This window comes from Rhinolophus ferrumequinum, chromosome 25 (assembly GCF_004115265.2).
Source record: "Rhinolophus ferrumequinum isolate MPI-CBG mRhiFer1 chromosome 25, mRhiFer1_v1.p, whole genome shotgun sequence".
NCBI lineage: Eukaryota > Metazoa > Chordata > Mammalia > Chiroptera > Rhinolophidae > Rhinolophus > Rhinolophus ferrumequinum.
Genome location: NC_046308.1, coordinates 22,055,290 through 22,071,592, shown reverse-complemented (window position 1 = coordinate 22,071,592; position 16,303 = coordinate 22,055,290). Strand labels below are relative to the sequence as shown.

Below are 16,303 nucleotides of genomic sequence, written 5' to 3'. Positions count from 1 at the left end.
ATTTTGTTAACCAAAAAAGTCGGAATAAAAAAATTAACAAAAGTGGAATACTGCAACCTCTGAGATGTACCTTGAACAGGAATTTCCCCGTAGTTTGGTCTCTTATCTGACAGGGCTGTCAGGGGTTTGGATGTAGAGATTGGTCCGCTTATAGAATGTCTCTGAAATCATAACATAAACAGTGTCGAAGTTAGGTGAACTCCGGAGCCAGCTGGGCCTTACAGAGAAAGTTGCAGACAGTAAATATTTAGTTATGAACTTCCCTAATTCCTTCCACACTATTATACACATAGTAAGGCTGAAAATCCCCCCACACACATATAATGTGACCTATATTATATGTCACATTTTAAAAATTAATACAGAAAGGGCCGATGTGCTCTTTACTCAGTTTTCCCCAAAGATAACATCTTGTCACTCTACAGTGTAATATCACAAGCAGGACACTGACTTTAACACAGTCAAGATACAGACTGCTTCAATCACAAGGGTCCCTCCTGTGGCCTTTAGACAATTACACCGTCCCTCCCCCTCCCTGACCCCACATCACTGACCGCTGGCCACCACTGGTATTCTGAGTATAATCTCATTATTTTGTTTAAAGAGAATTCTTAAATACACCAATTAGCGAATGCTCCTACTGTACTTTTATTGGCCATTCAATTCATGCCCTGGTTCCAAATAGATCTCAGTTCTGTCACCTACTCTCTAACTCTACTACAACTGCCCCGTACACCGTCATCTTAACTCAGCACTGCTTGCAAAGGCTGTCAGCAGCCTCCTCGGTCCAGTCTCATACACACATCCTGTGCACGCAGCAGAAGTATGCACCCAATACCTAAAACCTCGCAGTTCTCCATCTGCATCTCCTGCCTCCCCTACATCGTGCTCAAACACCTCCAAATGGCTTATTTCCACACAGACCATGCTGTTTACCATCTCTGTGCTTTTTCTCAGGTTATTTCCTTAGCTTTCCTCTAGCCCTTTGTAATCTAGTAACTTCTAACTACACATTTCAGATTCCCAGCAGAAATGTGCGGGATGTTCAGCTTCTCCACATCCTTACCAACTCTTGGTATTGTCTTTCAACTTTAGCCGTCCTAGAGGGTGTGTAGTGGGATCTCACTGTGCGTTTAATTTTCATTTCCCCAAGGACTAATGATGCTGAGCATCTTTTCATGTGTTTCTTGGCCACCTGTGTATCTTCTATCAGGAAGGGACTTTTCAAATTTTGTCTATTATTTACTAGGTTGTCTTCAACTAAGAAGACAAAAAAGTCTTCTTTGAATACAAGTCTTTTGACAGATAAATGTACAGTATTGTGAATATATTCTCCTCAGTCTGCACCTTGTCTTTTCTTTTTCTTAACATCTTTCAGGTAAGTTTTAAATTTTGATGGTTCATTTTTTTGTGTGTCCTAAATAAGAAATCTTTGCCTCCTTCATGAAGTTCATGAAGATTTTCTCTAATGTTTTCATCTAGAAGTTTTATAATTTTAGCTCTCACATTTAGATACAATTTCGATTTTTATAAATGCCATGAGGTAAGGGCTTTGGTTTTGGGGAATTTTTTTCATATGGATAGCTAGTTGTTCCAGAATCCTTTGTTGAAAAGGCTACGCCTGCCTCTTCCATTGAATTAACCTTGGCAGCTTTGCTGAAAATCAACTGACCTATTCCTGGATTTCTATCTAGTCTACTGATCTAATGTCTACGTTTAAATTTATGTCAGTACCACACCGTCTTGATTACTCTAAATGCTAAAATCAGGCAGAGTGAGTCCTCCAAATATGTTTCTTTTTTCCCCCCAGATGCTTTGGATAGTCAGGGTCCTTTGAATTATATTATCAATTTCTATAAACTAGAAATAGTTTATATGCCCTTATAACTAGAAGCAGAATTTTCACCCAGGGAGTTTTGAAAAACTACCAATCCCAATCTTGGGCCCTATTCCCCAGAGATTCTCATTCACTGGGATGAGGCCTGGAAATCTACATGTTTAAAACCTCTCCACGTGATTTTTAGGATTACAACTGGGGTTGTGTTGAATTTACAGATCAATGCGAGGGAAAACTGCAAAACAATGACAGTATTGAGTCTCCTAGTCCATGAGTATGATGTATGATATCTTTCCATTTATTACCTCTTTAATTTCTCTCAGCGGTATTTTATAGTTTTCATTGTATAGGTCTTACACAATATTTTACTACATTTATTGCTAAGCATTTCAATTTCCAATTGTTCACTGGAGTGACTAGAGCTAAGAGATGGCAAGAGGAGTATTCAAGACAGAAGCTAACCTTCTCATAACCTTATCTTGTAAGTGACATCTCATCCCTTCTGCCATATTCTATTCATCAAAAGTAAGTCATGAGGTCCAGCCAACCCTCTGGAGGAGCAGACTACATAAAGCATGACTACCAAAAGAATGGGACAGAAGTGACAGTCCAAATTCCAAGCCTAGGTCTTCACAGGCTTTGCTAAGTTCCACTTTCACTTTCTGGGAGTGAAGGAGCCTGAGACAATCAGATCTAATGTGTCTTTTGGAGCAAAAATTAATGTAAGACCTGGTATTATATTGTATTATATATTATGTTACGTTATACCCAGCCTTATATTATAGTAAAATAAGACTCGGTCTTATTTTACATTAATTTTTACTCCAAAAGACGCATTAGAGCTGATTGCCCGGCTAGGTCTTATTTTCAGGGAAACACGGTACCAGGAGGCACAGGTAACAAGGAAGCATTTCAGAGGCTGCTCACCTAGTTCCTTATGAATCTCCTTGGTCCTTTTGGGTTTACTTTTAAGGTTACATAGGGCAGGTCTAGAATAGTGTTTATACCAGGGCTATTTGATTCCACTTTATGGAATAACCCTTGGGGGACTCTAATCAATCTCCAAATAGTCAAAGAGGCTTTTCTACAGTGGGTGGTGGGAATTCAAATGATTACTTGCTCTATGTGAACTATGGGAAGCGTTTGTCTGGCAGCAGCTCTCTGGTAATTGTTCTTTCCTGGGAAGGAAGAGTTCTTGCCCAGCCTTGTAGGGGTTCACCCTACACATGTGCAGGCTGGCATTCAGGCAAAGACTCAAAGGGATACCTCTGCATGGTTCTAGACTCCCTTTTCTGCAGAGCTCCCTCCCTGCCAGGTACTCTGCCCACAAATTCTAGCACTCTCATTCCCCCTGGGCACTGATCAGTGTCTCCTCAGATCCGATTGGTTTCCCCTCCCCTGCTCCATCTGGGCACATCCTCCCTGCACCGCCATCTGGAAACTGCCAACGGGAAAAGTGTGGGCCATAGTATGAGTTAATTTATTTCTAAACTTTTAGTTATGAATCAGTCTCGTGCTGCCTGTTGTACAGTCTAAATATAATTGCTTCTTATATTTTGTCCAGCTTTCTAGTTGTCTTTGGTGGCAGAATAACCCAGCCCATTATAACCAGCCCTTATAACTAGAAGCAGAATTTTCACCCAGGGAGTTTTGAAAAACTACCAATCCCAATCTTGGGCCCTATTCCCCAGAGATTCTCATTCACTGGGATGAGGCCTGGAAATCTACATGTTTAAAACCTCTCCACGTGATTTTTATGCACAATTAGGTTTCAGAAGCACTGTGCTAACTCATCGAGTATTAAAAAGCTACTGAATACGACTTGTAACTAGTTTTTTATCAAGCTAGAGAAATGAGCTTTTTCTCCCCTTTACAAAGATTTACAAAGTGATGCCTCGTACATTACACTTCAACTAACAGTGAATTTTATTTCGCACCTTTGCTTTTATTTATATCTTCAGGTCTTTGGGATAAGTTTGATTAATAGAGCATATAAAAAACTCATTATGGATGAAATATGGAATTCCTCTTGCCTTCCTTTTAAGAGTATAACATCTTCTACATAAATGTAAATGAAGTCACTAACCTGTGACATTACAAATATAGAGGGAGCACATTTTAACCTTAAACTTGACCCAAAAAAAAGTTAAAAAGTTCACTTACAAAATACACGGTCAGTAGTTACACAAATACAAAAGCCTCCACTGAAAGAAAATGCTCCAAACCCTATTTTTTTAGGGAAAGGCTGCAGCCAACGCTACCCTATATCACAGGTAATAGCTTTTAGGCCATTTTTCCTTTGGCTACTCTCACCTATGTGGAAAACCTCCACCTCAGCCCACTTTCCAAAAGCGGCTTACAAGTAAGGGCCTAATAAGAGAGCCTCTTGAGCACTACAAAGTAACAATCACTTGCTCTGCTTCTGGTCTGCATTTCCAGAGTGGCAAGGCAGAGTACCTTCTGAAACTTGTTTGGAATGGACCAGCAATACCTTGTGCTAGACTGCTGCAAAATGGTCCACAATCCTGAATCACTCCTCTCTGAATTCAGCGCAGACCCTACCACTCTGAATCTGGGCTGGCCTTATGACTTCCTTAGACCAAAAGAATGGGATAGAAGTGACAGTCCAAATTCCAAGTCTAGGTCTTCACAGACTTTGCTAAGTTCCACTTTGACTCTCCGGGAGCGAAGGAGCCTGAGAGGAAAGACCACATGGAGAGGGAGGCCCTGCTATCCCTACTGAGCCCAGGCCCAAGCCCACCCTCTGGCTAAGTTCTGGTGCTGGAACGAGCCCATGCAAAGCCAGCAAAGAACTGCTTAGTCAACCCAGAGAAATGTGAAAAATAATAAATTGCTGTTTTAAGCCACTAAGTTTTGAAGTGATGTGTTATGCAGCATAGGCTGAGGAACGCTAACTACATATTCTACCTAGAGAGGTATCTTAGTATGCTGGTTAAAAGCATGGTCTCTATAGCCACACTATCCAGGTTTGAATCCCAGCTCTACCACTTCTTAACTGTATGCCCCTCAGCGAGTTGTTTACCCTTCTGGGCCTGTTTCCACCAGGAAAAGGAGGGATAAGAACAATACCTAATACCCAACAGAGTTGTTGTGAGGATTAAATGAGTTAACATTGTGAAGCATTCGCAACAGTGTGGAACACATAGTAAGTGCTCAATAATTGTTAGCTATCACATTAGAGATTTTCAGAAGAATAACACAACCGACATTCACATAACTTATCTCAACTAAGGATATTCACAGTACTTTAGGAAAAAAATCCCAACTAGATCCCTCATGTAGTAGTCACTTGCCCCCAGAAATAAGTGGGACTGACTCTGAAGAGGACAACCTTTCACCTGCTGAGACTCCAAGGCCTCAGGCACTTACCTGCATGGGGGAGACAGCTGCCGCAGGGGGCGTTTTCATAGGGCTTGGACTCAGAGGTGTGCGAGGAATGGCAGCTGCCGTAGGGTTTGGTACTAGAAAAACAACAAGCACACCAGTACATAATGATGCATCATGGTACAGTGGGAGCTTTCATAACTGGTTTCCGCTAAAGAGTTCACTGGCTTACCCAATGCGCTCAGCTCCCCTGGGAACTGTCCTGACTGACGCCCCTGAACACACAGCCATGCCTGCCCAGGAGCCTGTGCTTCTCCTGCCACCAGGTGGACTGTTTGTTACCTGGTGTGTTTATTTCAAACCCTGCTTATTCCAGTCATTTCATTTTTGTTAATTAGTTAATTTAAGGTTAAAGTGCTCCATAAATCAGTGAAATCCAAGTACAAGAAAGCCCAGGAGGAGTATGTCTATAACTACATCGGGAGAAGCCTGGTACGTAGAACATGTGCACTGTGTATTTCAGCTGTTTCCATGTCTGGCTATTGTGAGTACTGCTGCTAGGAACATTCGTGTACGAGTATTTGAATATTTATGTTCACTTCTTTTGCATATATAACTAGGAATGGAATTTCTAGGTCATTTAGATGTATTTTACTACAAAATACTTTTTAAAAAAGATCAGTATAGAAGCAGATTATCTTTTTGCATTTAAGCCCTTTTTATTAATACTTTGAATAACTGCATGATTTTAGTCTAGTGTAGACATTCTATTATCATTTTATTTTAGAAGTATATACATTTTTAAAGTCCTCTTTCATCGTACCCCATCATATTATACAGAGGTAGCCCCTAACAGTTGTTCTGAGTGCCTCTTTTTTGCACTTTCAATGAAAATATCTATGTACTTTAAAAAATAAAATGAGATCACACTATGTAATACTGGTGTGCAACTTGCTGTAAAGGGTTGCAGACATATTTTAACATTGGTGCTTCAAGAACTACCTCATCTTTGTTAAAGATGCATAGTTTTTTACTGCATAACTAGCTTAACCCTTTTAATGGGCATTTAAGCAAGTTCCAGGTTTTCCATTTTCTCAAACACTACACTGAAAACTTTATATATGTATCTATCTTTACACACTTGTGCCAATATCATGTATAAGAACTTCGGGGTCTGTGAATATGGCATTTTAAATTGGAAGATACTGCCTAGGTATACTCCAAAATGCTACGCCAACAGTGTGTGTGTGAGTATACAAGTGACTTTTGCTCGGATTTTCAGTCAAAGAAAACTGATTTGTGTATAATCACAGAATAAAGATTCTAGAAATTCTACTCTTATCAGAGTGAATTAGAATAAAGCCTATTATATAGTTTAAAGAATTTCTAGATGAAAAATGTAAGCTTAAGGACATATTACAATTAGTTGTTTTTTAAGAAAAGGACATCCTTTCCTGTTCCTAGAGCTGAGATTAGAGAGATGAAAAGCAGCCAGTCATTTGAAGGTGCTTCCGGCTCTCCTGGCAGGCCTGGCTTGTTTCAGGACCAGAAGTACAGTATAGCTGGAGTGTACAGGGTAGAGGAAGAGTGGGTAAGAGGAAAGCAGGGTCAGACCATATAAGCATCTGGGGATCTGAATTTCATTCTAACCATAATAAGGCAATTAAATGATTTTAAGCAAGAAAAGACCTTTTTATCATGAAATGAAATGAAGCGACTAATTAGGAGGTTACTGAAATAGTTGATGATGGCTGAACTAGTATTTGATTGTACCACTAGAGATGGAGAGAAGTAGACAGAGAAAAGGTATGCATGTTGGAGGCTGGCTGGAGGTCTTGCTAATAGATTAGATATGGAGGTGAGGAAGAAGGACTTAAGGGAGAAGGAAGATTACTAGATTTCTGGCTTACACGTAAATAACTGGGTGGTGCTACCATTTACAGATTTGGTTTTGGACATAATAAAATGTCTAGGAGACACCTGAGTGTCAATGTCAAGTAGGTATTTGAATATATAGGCCTGAAAAAGTTCAGAGGAAGGGAAAAGGATGAAGTCATACAGCTGAAAGTTCTTAGGCACAGAGAAGGTACTCAAAGTCACAGGCATATTGGGGCGGCCAGATGGCTCAGATGGTTAGAGCACGAACCCTGAACAACAAAGTTACAAGTTCAATTCCCGCATGGGATGGTGGGCTGCGCCCCCTGCAACTAAAGATTGAAAACAGCGACTGGACTTGGAGCTGAGCTGCACCCTCCACAACTAGATTGAAGGAAAATGACTTGGAGCTGAGCTGCACCCTCCACAACTAGATTGAAGGACAATGACTTGGAGCTGATGGGCCCTGGAGAAACATACTGTCCCCCATTCCCCAATAAAATTAAAAAAAAAAAAAAAAAGTCACAGGCATATGTGAAAATACCTCTCTCCCCGGGGTAAGGCACAAGTTTGAGATCAAGATCTCTGAAGCTGAATAGATGCCAAATCTCCTATTAAAATTCACTGTATAGTAAGACTAACTCATTAATAATATATGAAATTGAATGAGCCTCTGAGAGAGTAAGTTAGTAAAGAACATCAAACTAGCACAGAGAACACAGGATAAGTGCCTATGACTGCCTGCCCCTACCACGATGTATAAGGAAGTTACCTTGAGATGCACTGTCGAAGGACTTGATGAGGGTTTTTACTGTAGGGGTTGGTTCGGAGGAAGTTGAGGACCTTCTGCTCAGTCCCATCCCTTGCCTTAAGGCTGCCAAATCTCTCTCAACAGCATTCATGTAGTTATACACCCGGCCTCGCTCCTCTTCTTGCCTGAAAACGATATCGAAATCAGGACACTTTTTACATCTGTACCAGATAACACACATTTTCCCCTCCCAACTGGAAAGCATTAAAAAGTATCAGTTTAAAATAAAAACTAGTATCAGTTTAGCTGAATAAATTACCTGGTCTAATATTCTCATTTGCTTGGTAAATTCCAGGAAATGATATTAAAATTTTTATATCAGGTTATCCTAAGTACGTTAAGTAACCATCAGTTTCCATTTTCATCTGAGCAAGTGTAAGGTGAGGACATCGGTAATCAATTAGCAGTAACATGGGAGGTGGACCTGCCGAGATCCTGACTGAGAACTGGGGCTCCCGAGGTTCTGAGCTGCTGAGAAGGCCCAGCTCCTCTCAGGAGAGTCCGGGAATTCACCAATACTTATGGATAATCTATACTGGCTCTATCTAATATGCCATGCGTAGACATGGAAATACAAAGAAATGAAATCAAAACCCATCCTTTTAAATTAAGAAAAACAAAAACAAAAAACTTCTGTAGTCTCCAAATAGAATTTCTACGAAGGGGGAAAAAAAAGACTGAGCCCATATTAGTAACATGAGTCTCCTAGATGCTGAGTGTGATGGATCATGAGTCATCTAAAAAATCAATTCAACTTCATTTCTTGCCAGCTCTAATTCACTGAGCTAACACAAAAGTTTTCATCCGGGAGGAGCTTTTAGTTGCAGTTTGTACATGTCGTGTAACTGTCAAGTAAGTGTATAGGTGGAGAAAAATGAAGCCAGTCCTTAGGAAAATTTGTCTTTGGTGGCCATTTAGTTCATTGGACACTTTTTTTGCCTCAAGATATACCAGAGAGTCTCATGCTCAGAAGTTTTGATAAAGAATATGCATAAGTCATTATCAAACATTTTAGTCTTTAGAGCCCCTTTCCACTCTTAAAAATTACTGAGGACCCCAAAAAGCTTTTCTTTATCTCTACTGACATTTACCATATTAGATAGTAAAACTAAGAAATATTTAGAATATTTAATTCACCTAAAAATCAAAATAAACCCAGGATTTTATGAAAAATGACTTTTCAAAAACCATAAAATACTGATTAAGAATAGCAGCGTTTTTACATTTTTGCTCATCTCTTTAATATCTGGCTTCATAGAACATTGCTAAGTTCTCATTTTTTCTGTATTCAGTCTGTTGCAGTATGTAAAAAAGCAGGCCTTACACAGATATATAGTTGGAAAAGGGAAGACAATTTTAATGATATTAAACTAGATAACTGTGGCTTTTTAGATAACTACGACTATTCTTCCTTGATACTACACCAAAACGCAACAAGTGGTAGCTACTTAAAAGTTAGTTACAAAAAAAAAAATATATATATATATATATGTTACTTGCAATTTGGAATCTGAAACCGTCTGATTGGTTTGGAATCTGAAACTTTTCTACTCTGTCCATAAAATCCCCTGGTCTATCTTGTATTTTGAATGGCTCTTTTGCCCATACATGATTGTGTAACATCATGCATTGGTCATACGGAAAATACTGGTTCACTGAGTTACACGGATTTTTCCGAATGTTGACGCCTGTCATTATTCAATTTATTTTTTAAAAGTCACATTTGCTAATATCACCAATGATCTCATCAGGAAACTCTTTAAATATGTAAAGCTGCCATGCTCAAAATGACAGATACAAGTTTTCCAAAATCCTACCATTCACTTGAAAGCCCACACTTTCCCACTGGGGCACCATATTGTCAGTTGTTTTCCTTAAAGTGTCCGCTCTCTTAATCATTTTCAAGAAATATCCACCAAATACCAAAGTCTGAATATCCAGTTAATCTGTCAGTCAATCTCAAGTAAAAATGAAAAAAGAAAACAGCTCAAACTAAAACAATCATACAGGCTTTCCTCCAAACAGCCTCATCCTTGGGTATATGCAGAAGTGCTTTATGTGTACTTTCCATTTCATCACACAGAACATTAAAAAGAATACTCAAGCACCAAAATTTAGTAATATTAATAATTTATTGCTTCATCATAGATATCTTTACGTGAAACCTGCATTTGTTTAAAATGCGAGTGTGTGGTGGTCAAGAATATAATGACTACAAGTATAACTTGGTGCCAAGGCCTCGCTTCAGCAACAGTTTACATTTGCTTTTCACTACCAATGCAGAAGTCAACACAGCGAAAGGGCAAACAACATGTCAGTACTATTACAAAAATAGTTAGACCTCACAGACCTCACTCTGAGCTCTACAAGATACTTCTTTCAGGACGCACTTCCTTCAAATGTGTTTCTCAAATACTGACAAGCTTTCAGGATTCAATGGAATGATTCTTTAAGAGTCGAATTTCAGTCATTCAGGTAAACTTTAGAATAGAACATACTATTCATTTAATAGCATCCAGAAAAAAAAGGTAATATAATACAAGTTTTATACCAATGGAGAAACAATAATCTTCTGGCTCATTCCATGATCTGTCTTAAGGAGGTCAAAGAAAAATGGTTGAGCAATACCACCCACAGGGCTATACACTAGAACTAGGCGACAATAAAATGTGATAGCTTTTCAAAGATACACTGTTAAAAATATTTTTCTAAAATTCTTTCCTGTCTACTTAAGAATTACTCGAAGTAATGAATAATCAAATTCTTAATAATAACCTCAAACATAAAACTACTCTCCTCCACTCACTGAGGAACTCTGAGTACATCACAAATGTCATCTCACCTAATACTTTCTATGGGGTCACAGTGATCTCTATGTGAGATGGGAAAAAATACTACTGTGGAGATTATGTGCTTATGAGCATGAACCAAGTGAAAACTCCTCAAATGAATGAAATGAAGAAATTCACTTGGTATTCTTCACTTGGGTCTCTAATAATACTAGCTAAAGTATACTCATCAGGCCCTGAGTGCTGTGGAGGTGTATCTCATCTAAGCCTTACAACAACCCTGTAAAGCAAGTAGTATTGTCTCTATTTTAAAGATGAACAAACTGAGGGCCCTGACCAAGATCACACAGCTAGTAAGAGGCAGAGCTGGACGGGAGCCACGTCTGCCTGCCTCCAGAGTCCACATCCTTAATCATGAGGCTTTAATTAAAGAAAAACCACAGGGCGGGAATGTGACAGAGGAAAAGAGAGAGCCATAATGTACCCTGTGCCAGGGATCCCTCCATAATGGACCCCTCCAGAGATGTTGATTGTGGACACTGCCAACAACTCTGAAAGATCCAATAGACTGCGCTATTTCACAAGTGTCATAAAATGAGGCCAAGCTGAGTAACTTCCACTAGATCCAAACTCACTCATGCCAGTGTCACATACCACATTCTTTCCATAATAGCACATGACGAAACTGGGATTTAAGTGTTCTCTATTGAAACATATATGCACAACTGGATTCTCAAAACATACTTGCGTGACTTTATCTCCTCCAATTCTTTTGTGAGTTTCTCATTTTTTTCTTGAGCCTCATGTAACCGGCGCTTCAGATCACCAATCTCCTCTTGGGCTTCAGATTTAATGTCATTTGCAATGACTACTGCAGTCTGGAGATCAGCTTGAAACTGCCGCCATTCTGCAGATTCTTCCTATATGAAAAAACTAAATTTTCATTTCCAAAAGAGAGCAATAAAGATTTATTTAAAAACAACAAAATGTGTTTATGATTGGGTTGCTGCAAAGCACTGTTCCAAATGATGATAAATTTCTTTTAAACCCCAGAGAATTGCTATTACCTGTAGCTAAGAGGTAATGCAATTATTATTATTGAACTTGTTCTCAATGAGGAAAAGATTTTCTAGCTATGTATCTGTCTACTGAGGCATCAGAGTGCTCATAAATACTAATGATGGCAATGTCCAGCCTCCCTTCCTCTTGCAAGTTTCAAAGTAAGTCTTACGAAAATAAACACATCCAAAATTTACAGCACTTTACCTCTGAAAAGTTCAAGAAGGTATTATAGATAAATGGTATGCAAACCATAATGAAAGATCTTATAGTGAAACACTATAAATATCCTGACATCAAAAACTAACGGGAAAAAAAATCAAAAGTAAAGGAAAAGGAAGAGGAAGCCAGAAGAAAAACAGTCAACTTAATCTAGGCAGACAAAATCATAAAGAGACAAAGAGGAGCTAAGGAACTGGACGGTCCAGCGCTTCCCAGAGCCGCAGAGGATGCGGGGGAAGCCTCCTCAGGCCACAGCTGCCCACACCCAACCCCAGTGTCCGTGACTCCGAAGTAATGTTTCGACACCATGAAGGCAGCCTGAGCAACTGAGGCATGATCCAGACCATGAGATTAGTGTCCCCACCCTCTGCATCAGAGTGGCACGGCTGTTTGCAAGCTGATCAAATCCACCAAAGACAGAAAACTCCTATGAAAACAGCTTAGGTTTGGGGTACCTTATAATCCAGAGCTAATAAAACTTTCTTTCCAAAGTATAACTCTTGCTTCTTACACCCATCTTTCTGAAATTACCTCATAAATTACCAGTACAGTCTTCTCTCTAGAATCTAGCACCAGTCCCAATGTGAAATGACATTTGCTTTCTGCCCAAAGCCCAGTAGTGTCAATATCATAACTGTATGTGGAGCTTAACATGAAGGATAACACGGTCAACTTTCAGAAAACTGTTTTCTAATGAATGAGATCATACATGAAGATTTATCCTACCCGAAGTCTCCTGTGCAGGGTCTTGATTTCTCTTTCCATGTCATGTTTTTGGTCCTGGAGTTTTTTAACCGTATCTGAAAAGATCACAAAAGTTTAACTACTTATTCTTAGAGCTGCATTCAGAAGGAATAGTGTAAAGGGAGGAGGTACTTACATATGACAGTCAAAAAAAGTCATCCTGCCCAAACTTTTTATTTTTTACATAAAACTATAAAAAAGGATTGCTTACTCCAACTATTAACCAATATTACTTTCTAAGGAAAATATCAAGTTTAAATAACAATTTCAGGATTACTTCCTTCCTCAGCATCTTAACTCTGAAACAAAAAGTTAAGCAAAATCAATTGTTAGAAACACACATACTGTTGGCTCACGACCAATCAAAACAACACTGATTGCTGTTAAAATGTGAACTTTAAATCACAAGGGTTATTAATCTAAAGTATTTATGTAAGCTTAATTTACACACTGGAATAAATTACAGGAATGTGGTGAATCAATAAAATTTTTACAAACAATTATTTAACACCCTGGGGAGCTACTATTTACATTTATTCTAGGGGAAGTCTTTTCACAAAATAAAAAATATATTTATATAGTAAATCAATACTCCTCAAATTATTTCACAATATGAATTTTCTTCAATTTCATTCACTGTAAACATTTAACGGGTACCACTAATATACAAAGCACCATACCATACCAGATAGAGTGGGGATGCAAAGATAAAGGCACAGCCAAGGTCAGTTGCCTTGGAACGAGAAATGCATGGAGCAATCACTTTCTATTTAGAGGCTCTACTCTAAAATCCATGCTTAAAGGGAAATGCCTTAGGAGGGTGCCATGCTGGTGACTGCCACGCACTAAATTTGTCACAGCTGGCTACTCCAACAGCTCAAGAACTGATAACTTTCTCTTTGGTTAAGTACCAGAAAAGGCACATCTGGTGACAAATATTCTGACTTTACCAACCGTACCCACCCCAATAGATCCCTGTCCTTTCTCTGTTCCAACTCTGCCTTCTATAGCCTTGTAACTAGTGCTGCCAACACTATTACATTCCTTTAGACATCTGTTTCTACCACTAGACTGAAAACACTTCAAAGGCAGGAGCCGTGTGGTGACTTCACAGCCCCAGCACCTGGCACGTGGTAGGACTGTAAATGGAATAAACGTATAAATATGCAAGAGAAAGCAATACTAAAATCATTTCCTGGGATTATTTTTTTAAATATTCCGTTGACAGAACTTAACTATGTATTGTCAGGGACAATACACAGACATGGTGTTTCTGAGTAACAGTCCCTCCCATTCCTTACACGTAGTAGCAGGAGCCCAGGCATAGGGAACACCTGCACGCAATGACACATGTAACCAAAAGTCTTCCTTAAGGTGACAAATTATTAGCTTTTTATCAAGACCCTAAAATATGAGTATGCTGATCTTTTCTTACACTGTTTTCCTCCTCCCAATTCCAGCAGGAACCTGCTCTGCTAAAACCTTTGTGACTTTATACCTTTAATTCAATGCTGGTACATTTGTGTTCTGATATTTTTAAATGGCATGAATTCACTTCAGTAACAAAACGAAGCCCAGAATATGCATAACAATTATGTGTAATCAGTATTATAAATATGTAATGATACTTTTTTAAAAACTGGACAAACAATAAATGAGATAAAATATGGGGGGAAAACTGGCCAATTTTGGCAGCTGGTAAGTAACTTCCTCCCATTCAGCCCTCCAAAAATTGTTCAACAAAGTTAGGGCCTATGAAAGAAAAGGGGTTCAAAATGTAATCATTAATTCAACAAGTCTCATAAGTATCTACTTTGTACCAGGGAAGCTGGTACATTGTACCAGGCTTTTTTCTAGGTGCTTTAAGATGTAAGGGAGAGGAAAAAAGATTTAGTCCCCATCCTCTTAAGAGACAGAAAGGCCAATCGTATGTCCAGCTAGCAAAGCCAGATGTTTTCATATGCACATTTCATTCATTTAGAAGTTTGTCTATATACAAGCTACTTCAGTCAGACCAAATTAAACTAAGGGTCAGGCAGGTCATCCAAGTTGGTTAAGGGCAAACTGGACACCAAGGTGAGTGGATGAATCCAATACCAGTATCAGTATGTCCTGCGGCAAGGACTCCTTGGAACGCAACATGGAAACTTGGCTCTGTATGACCTACATGTGGGCAAATTCAGGGTCTTGGTGATATTATCAGACACAGATTAAGAAGTAAGAACAGAAGTTGAAATATGTCTAGCATTGAAAACACAAGGGATTACACCTTTCATTTACACCGTATCCACTTATATGCAAGAAATAATTTATAATTGAAACAGGCAAGAAAACGAAAATATGTAATTTCTCCTCCTCTGCTGAAAATAGTTTTCCTTTTCTTTTAATCTCAAAGGGCACATATACCTATCTTCAGATAATTCACAGAAGATAAATGACAGCCAATCCTACTACAGGTCACTTTTAACATCTGGTGTCTTGATTTTCAGGTGACATTTTAAGTCACATGGCTATCTTGGCCATCTTAGACTGACCGTAAAATCCCAAATTTCACTCATTTCATTTGTTCTTATCCTTTTCTCTTTACCAACCACTACATTCATGGCTACAGAATTCATATAATTACTATTCTTAAAAGGACATTCTTGGGCAGCCGGACGGTTCAGTTGGTTAGAGCGCAAGCTCTGAACAGGGTTGCTGGTTCGATTCCCACATGGGCCAGTGAGCTGCGCCCTCCACAACTAGATTGGAGGACAACGACTTGGAGCTGATGGGCCCTGGAGAAACACACTGTTCCCCAATAAAATTTAAAAAAAGAAAAGACATTCTTCTATGCCCAAATGCTACATATTTATTATTGTCATGTCTTATTACTCCTTTTAAATAGAAGGGAAGTTGGCAGCCAATGGACATATTTTGGCAGAAAAAAAAAGTGCACTAAAAGTGTCTCTAGGGAATGTAATTTAAACTTTATAAATCATAATTGTGTTTTCACTTTGTAACATAAAGTATTAGAAATGACAACAGGCTTTTCCTCCTTGGAAACAAAGGAGTCTGTGCTTAAGTTTTTGTTTTGAAGACTAGCTTAGCTCAATTAATGGTGACACAAAAGGGCAGCATATCTTCAACTCTGGAGTCTCTAAATGCAGTTTCCTTCTTCAAAGTTTTTCTCATGTGAGGCACACTGCCATCTACTGTCTTCAATTCAAAAGCAACATTAAATTCTATCAAAGAACAGAAGAACTACTATGATGATCTGACTTTTAAATTACAAATTATAACTCAATTTTACAGTATTATTTTTATTCTAGAAATTAGGTAAATTGCTATTCTTGTTATTAGATCAACTTTACTCTGAAGAATTCTGGGCACTTCCCTGCCCATTCAATAGTGGGGCTCATAACCCTTTCACCACCGAGACCTGCCATCCCTGACAAACCCAGAACAACCAACCAGGCCTTGACACTAGTAGCGCCAGTGAAATGTGCATCACTCACGTAGATGTTATTTGGCAGCGACCCTGGGCACAGAATCCACCTATGACCCTTGGGGGAGGTAAAATGATGCAAGTTCACAAGCAGCCTTTTCTGCCCTCCGAATCTGAGAAAAGCCTCAGGGTAC

At 39.0% G+C, this 16,303-nt stretch overlaps 1 protein-coding gene across 2 annotated transcripts in view; it reads right to left on the bottom strand.

The window, feature by feature from the left end:
• Positions 1–16,303, bottom strand: part of SPECC1L (sperm antigen with calponin homology and coiled-coil domains 1 like) — a 128,009-nt gene that overhangs the window by 58,908 nt on the left and 52,798 nt on the right. For both annotated transcript variants that reach the window (XM_033097586.1, XM_033097587.1), the window contains 5 exons: positions 12,665–12,738; positions 11,402–11,577; positions 7,830–7,993; positions 5,228–5,319; positions 71–161 (listed from right to left, as the gene is read on the bottom strand). In XM_033097586.1, coding sequence (XP_032953477.1) covers positions 71–161; positions 5,228–5,319; positions 7,830–7,993; positions 11,402–11,577; positions 12,665–12,738 — 597 coding nt within the window. The remainder of the gene's footprint in view (positions 1–70; positions 162–5,227; positions 5,320–7,829; positions 7,994–11,401; positions 11,578–12,664; positions 12,739–16,303) is intronic.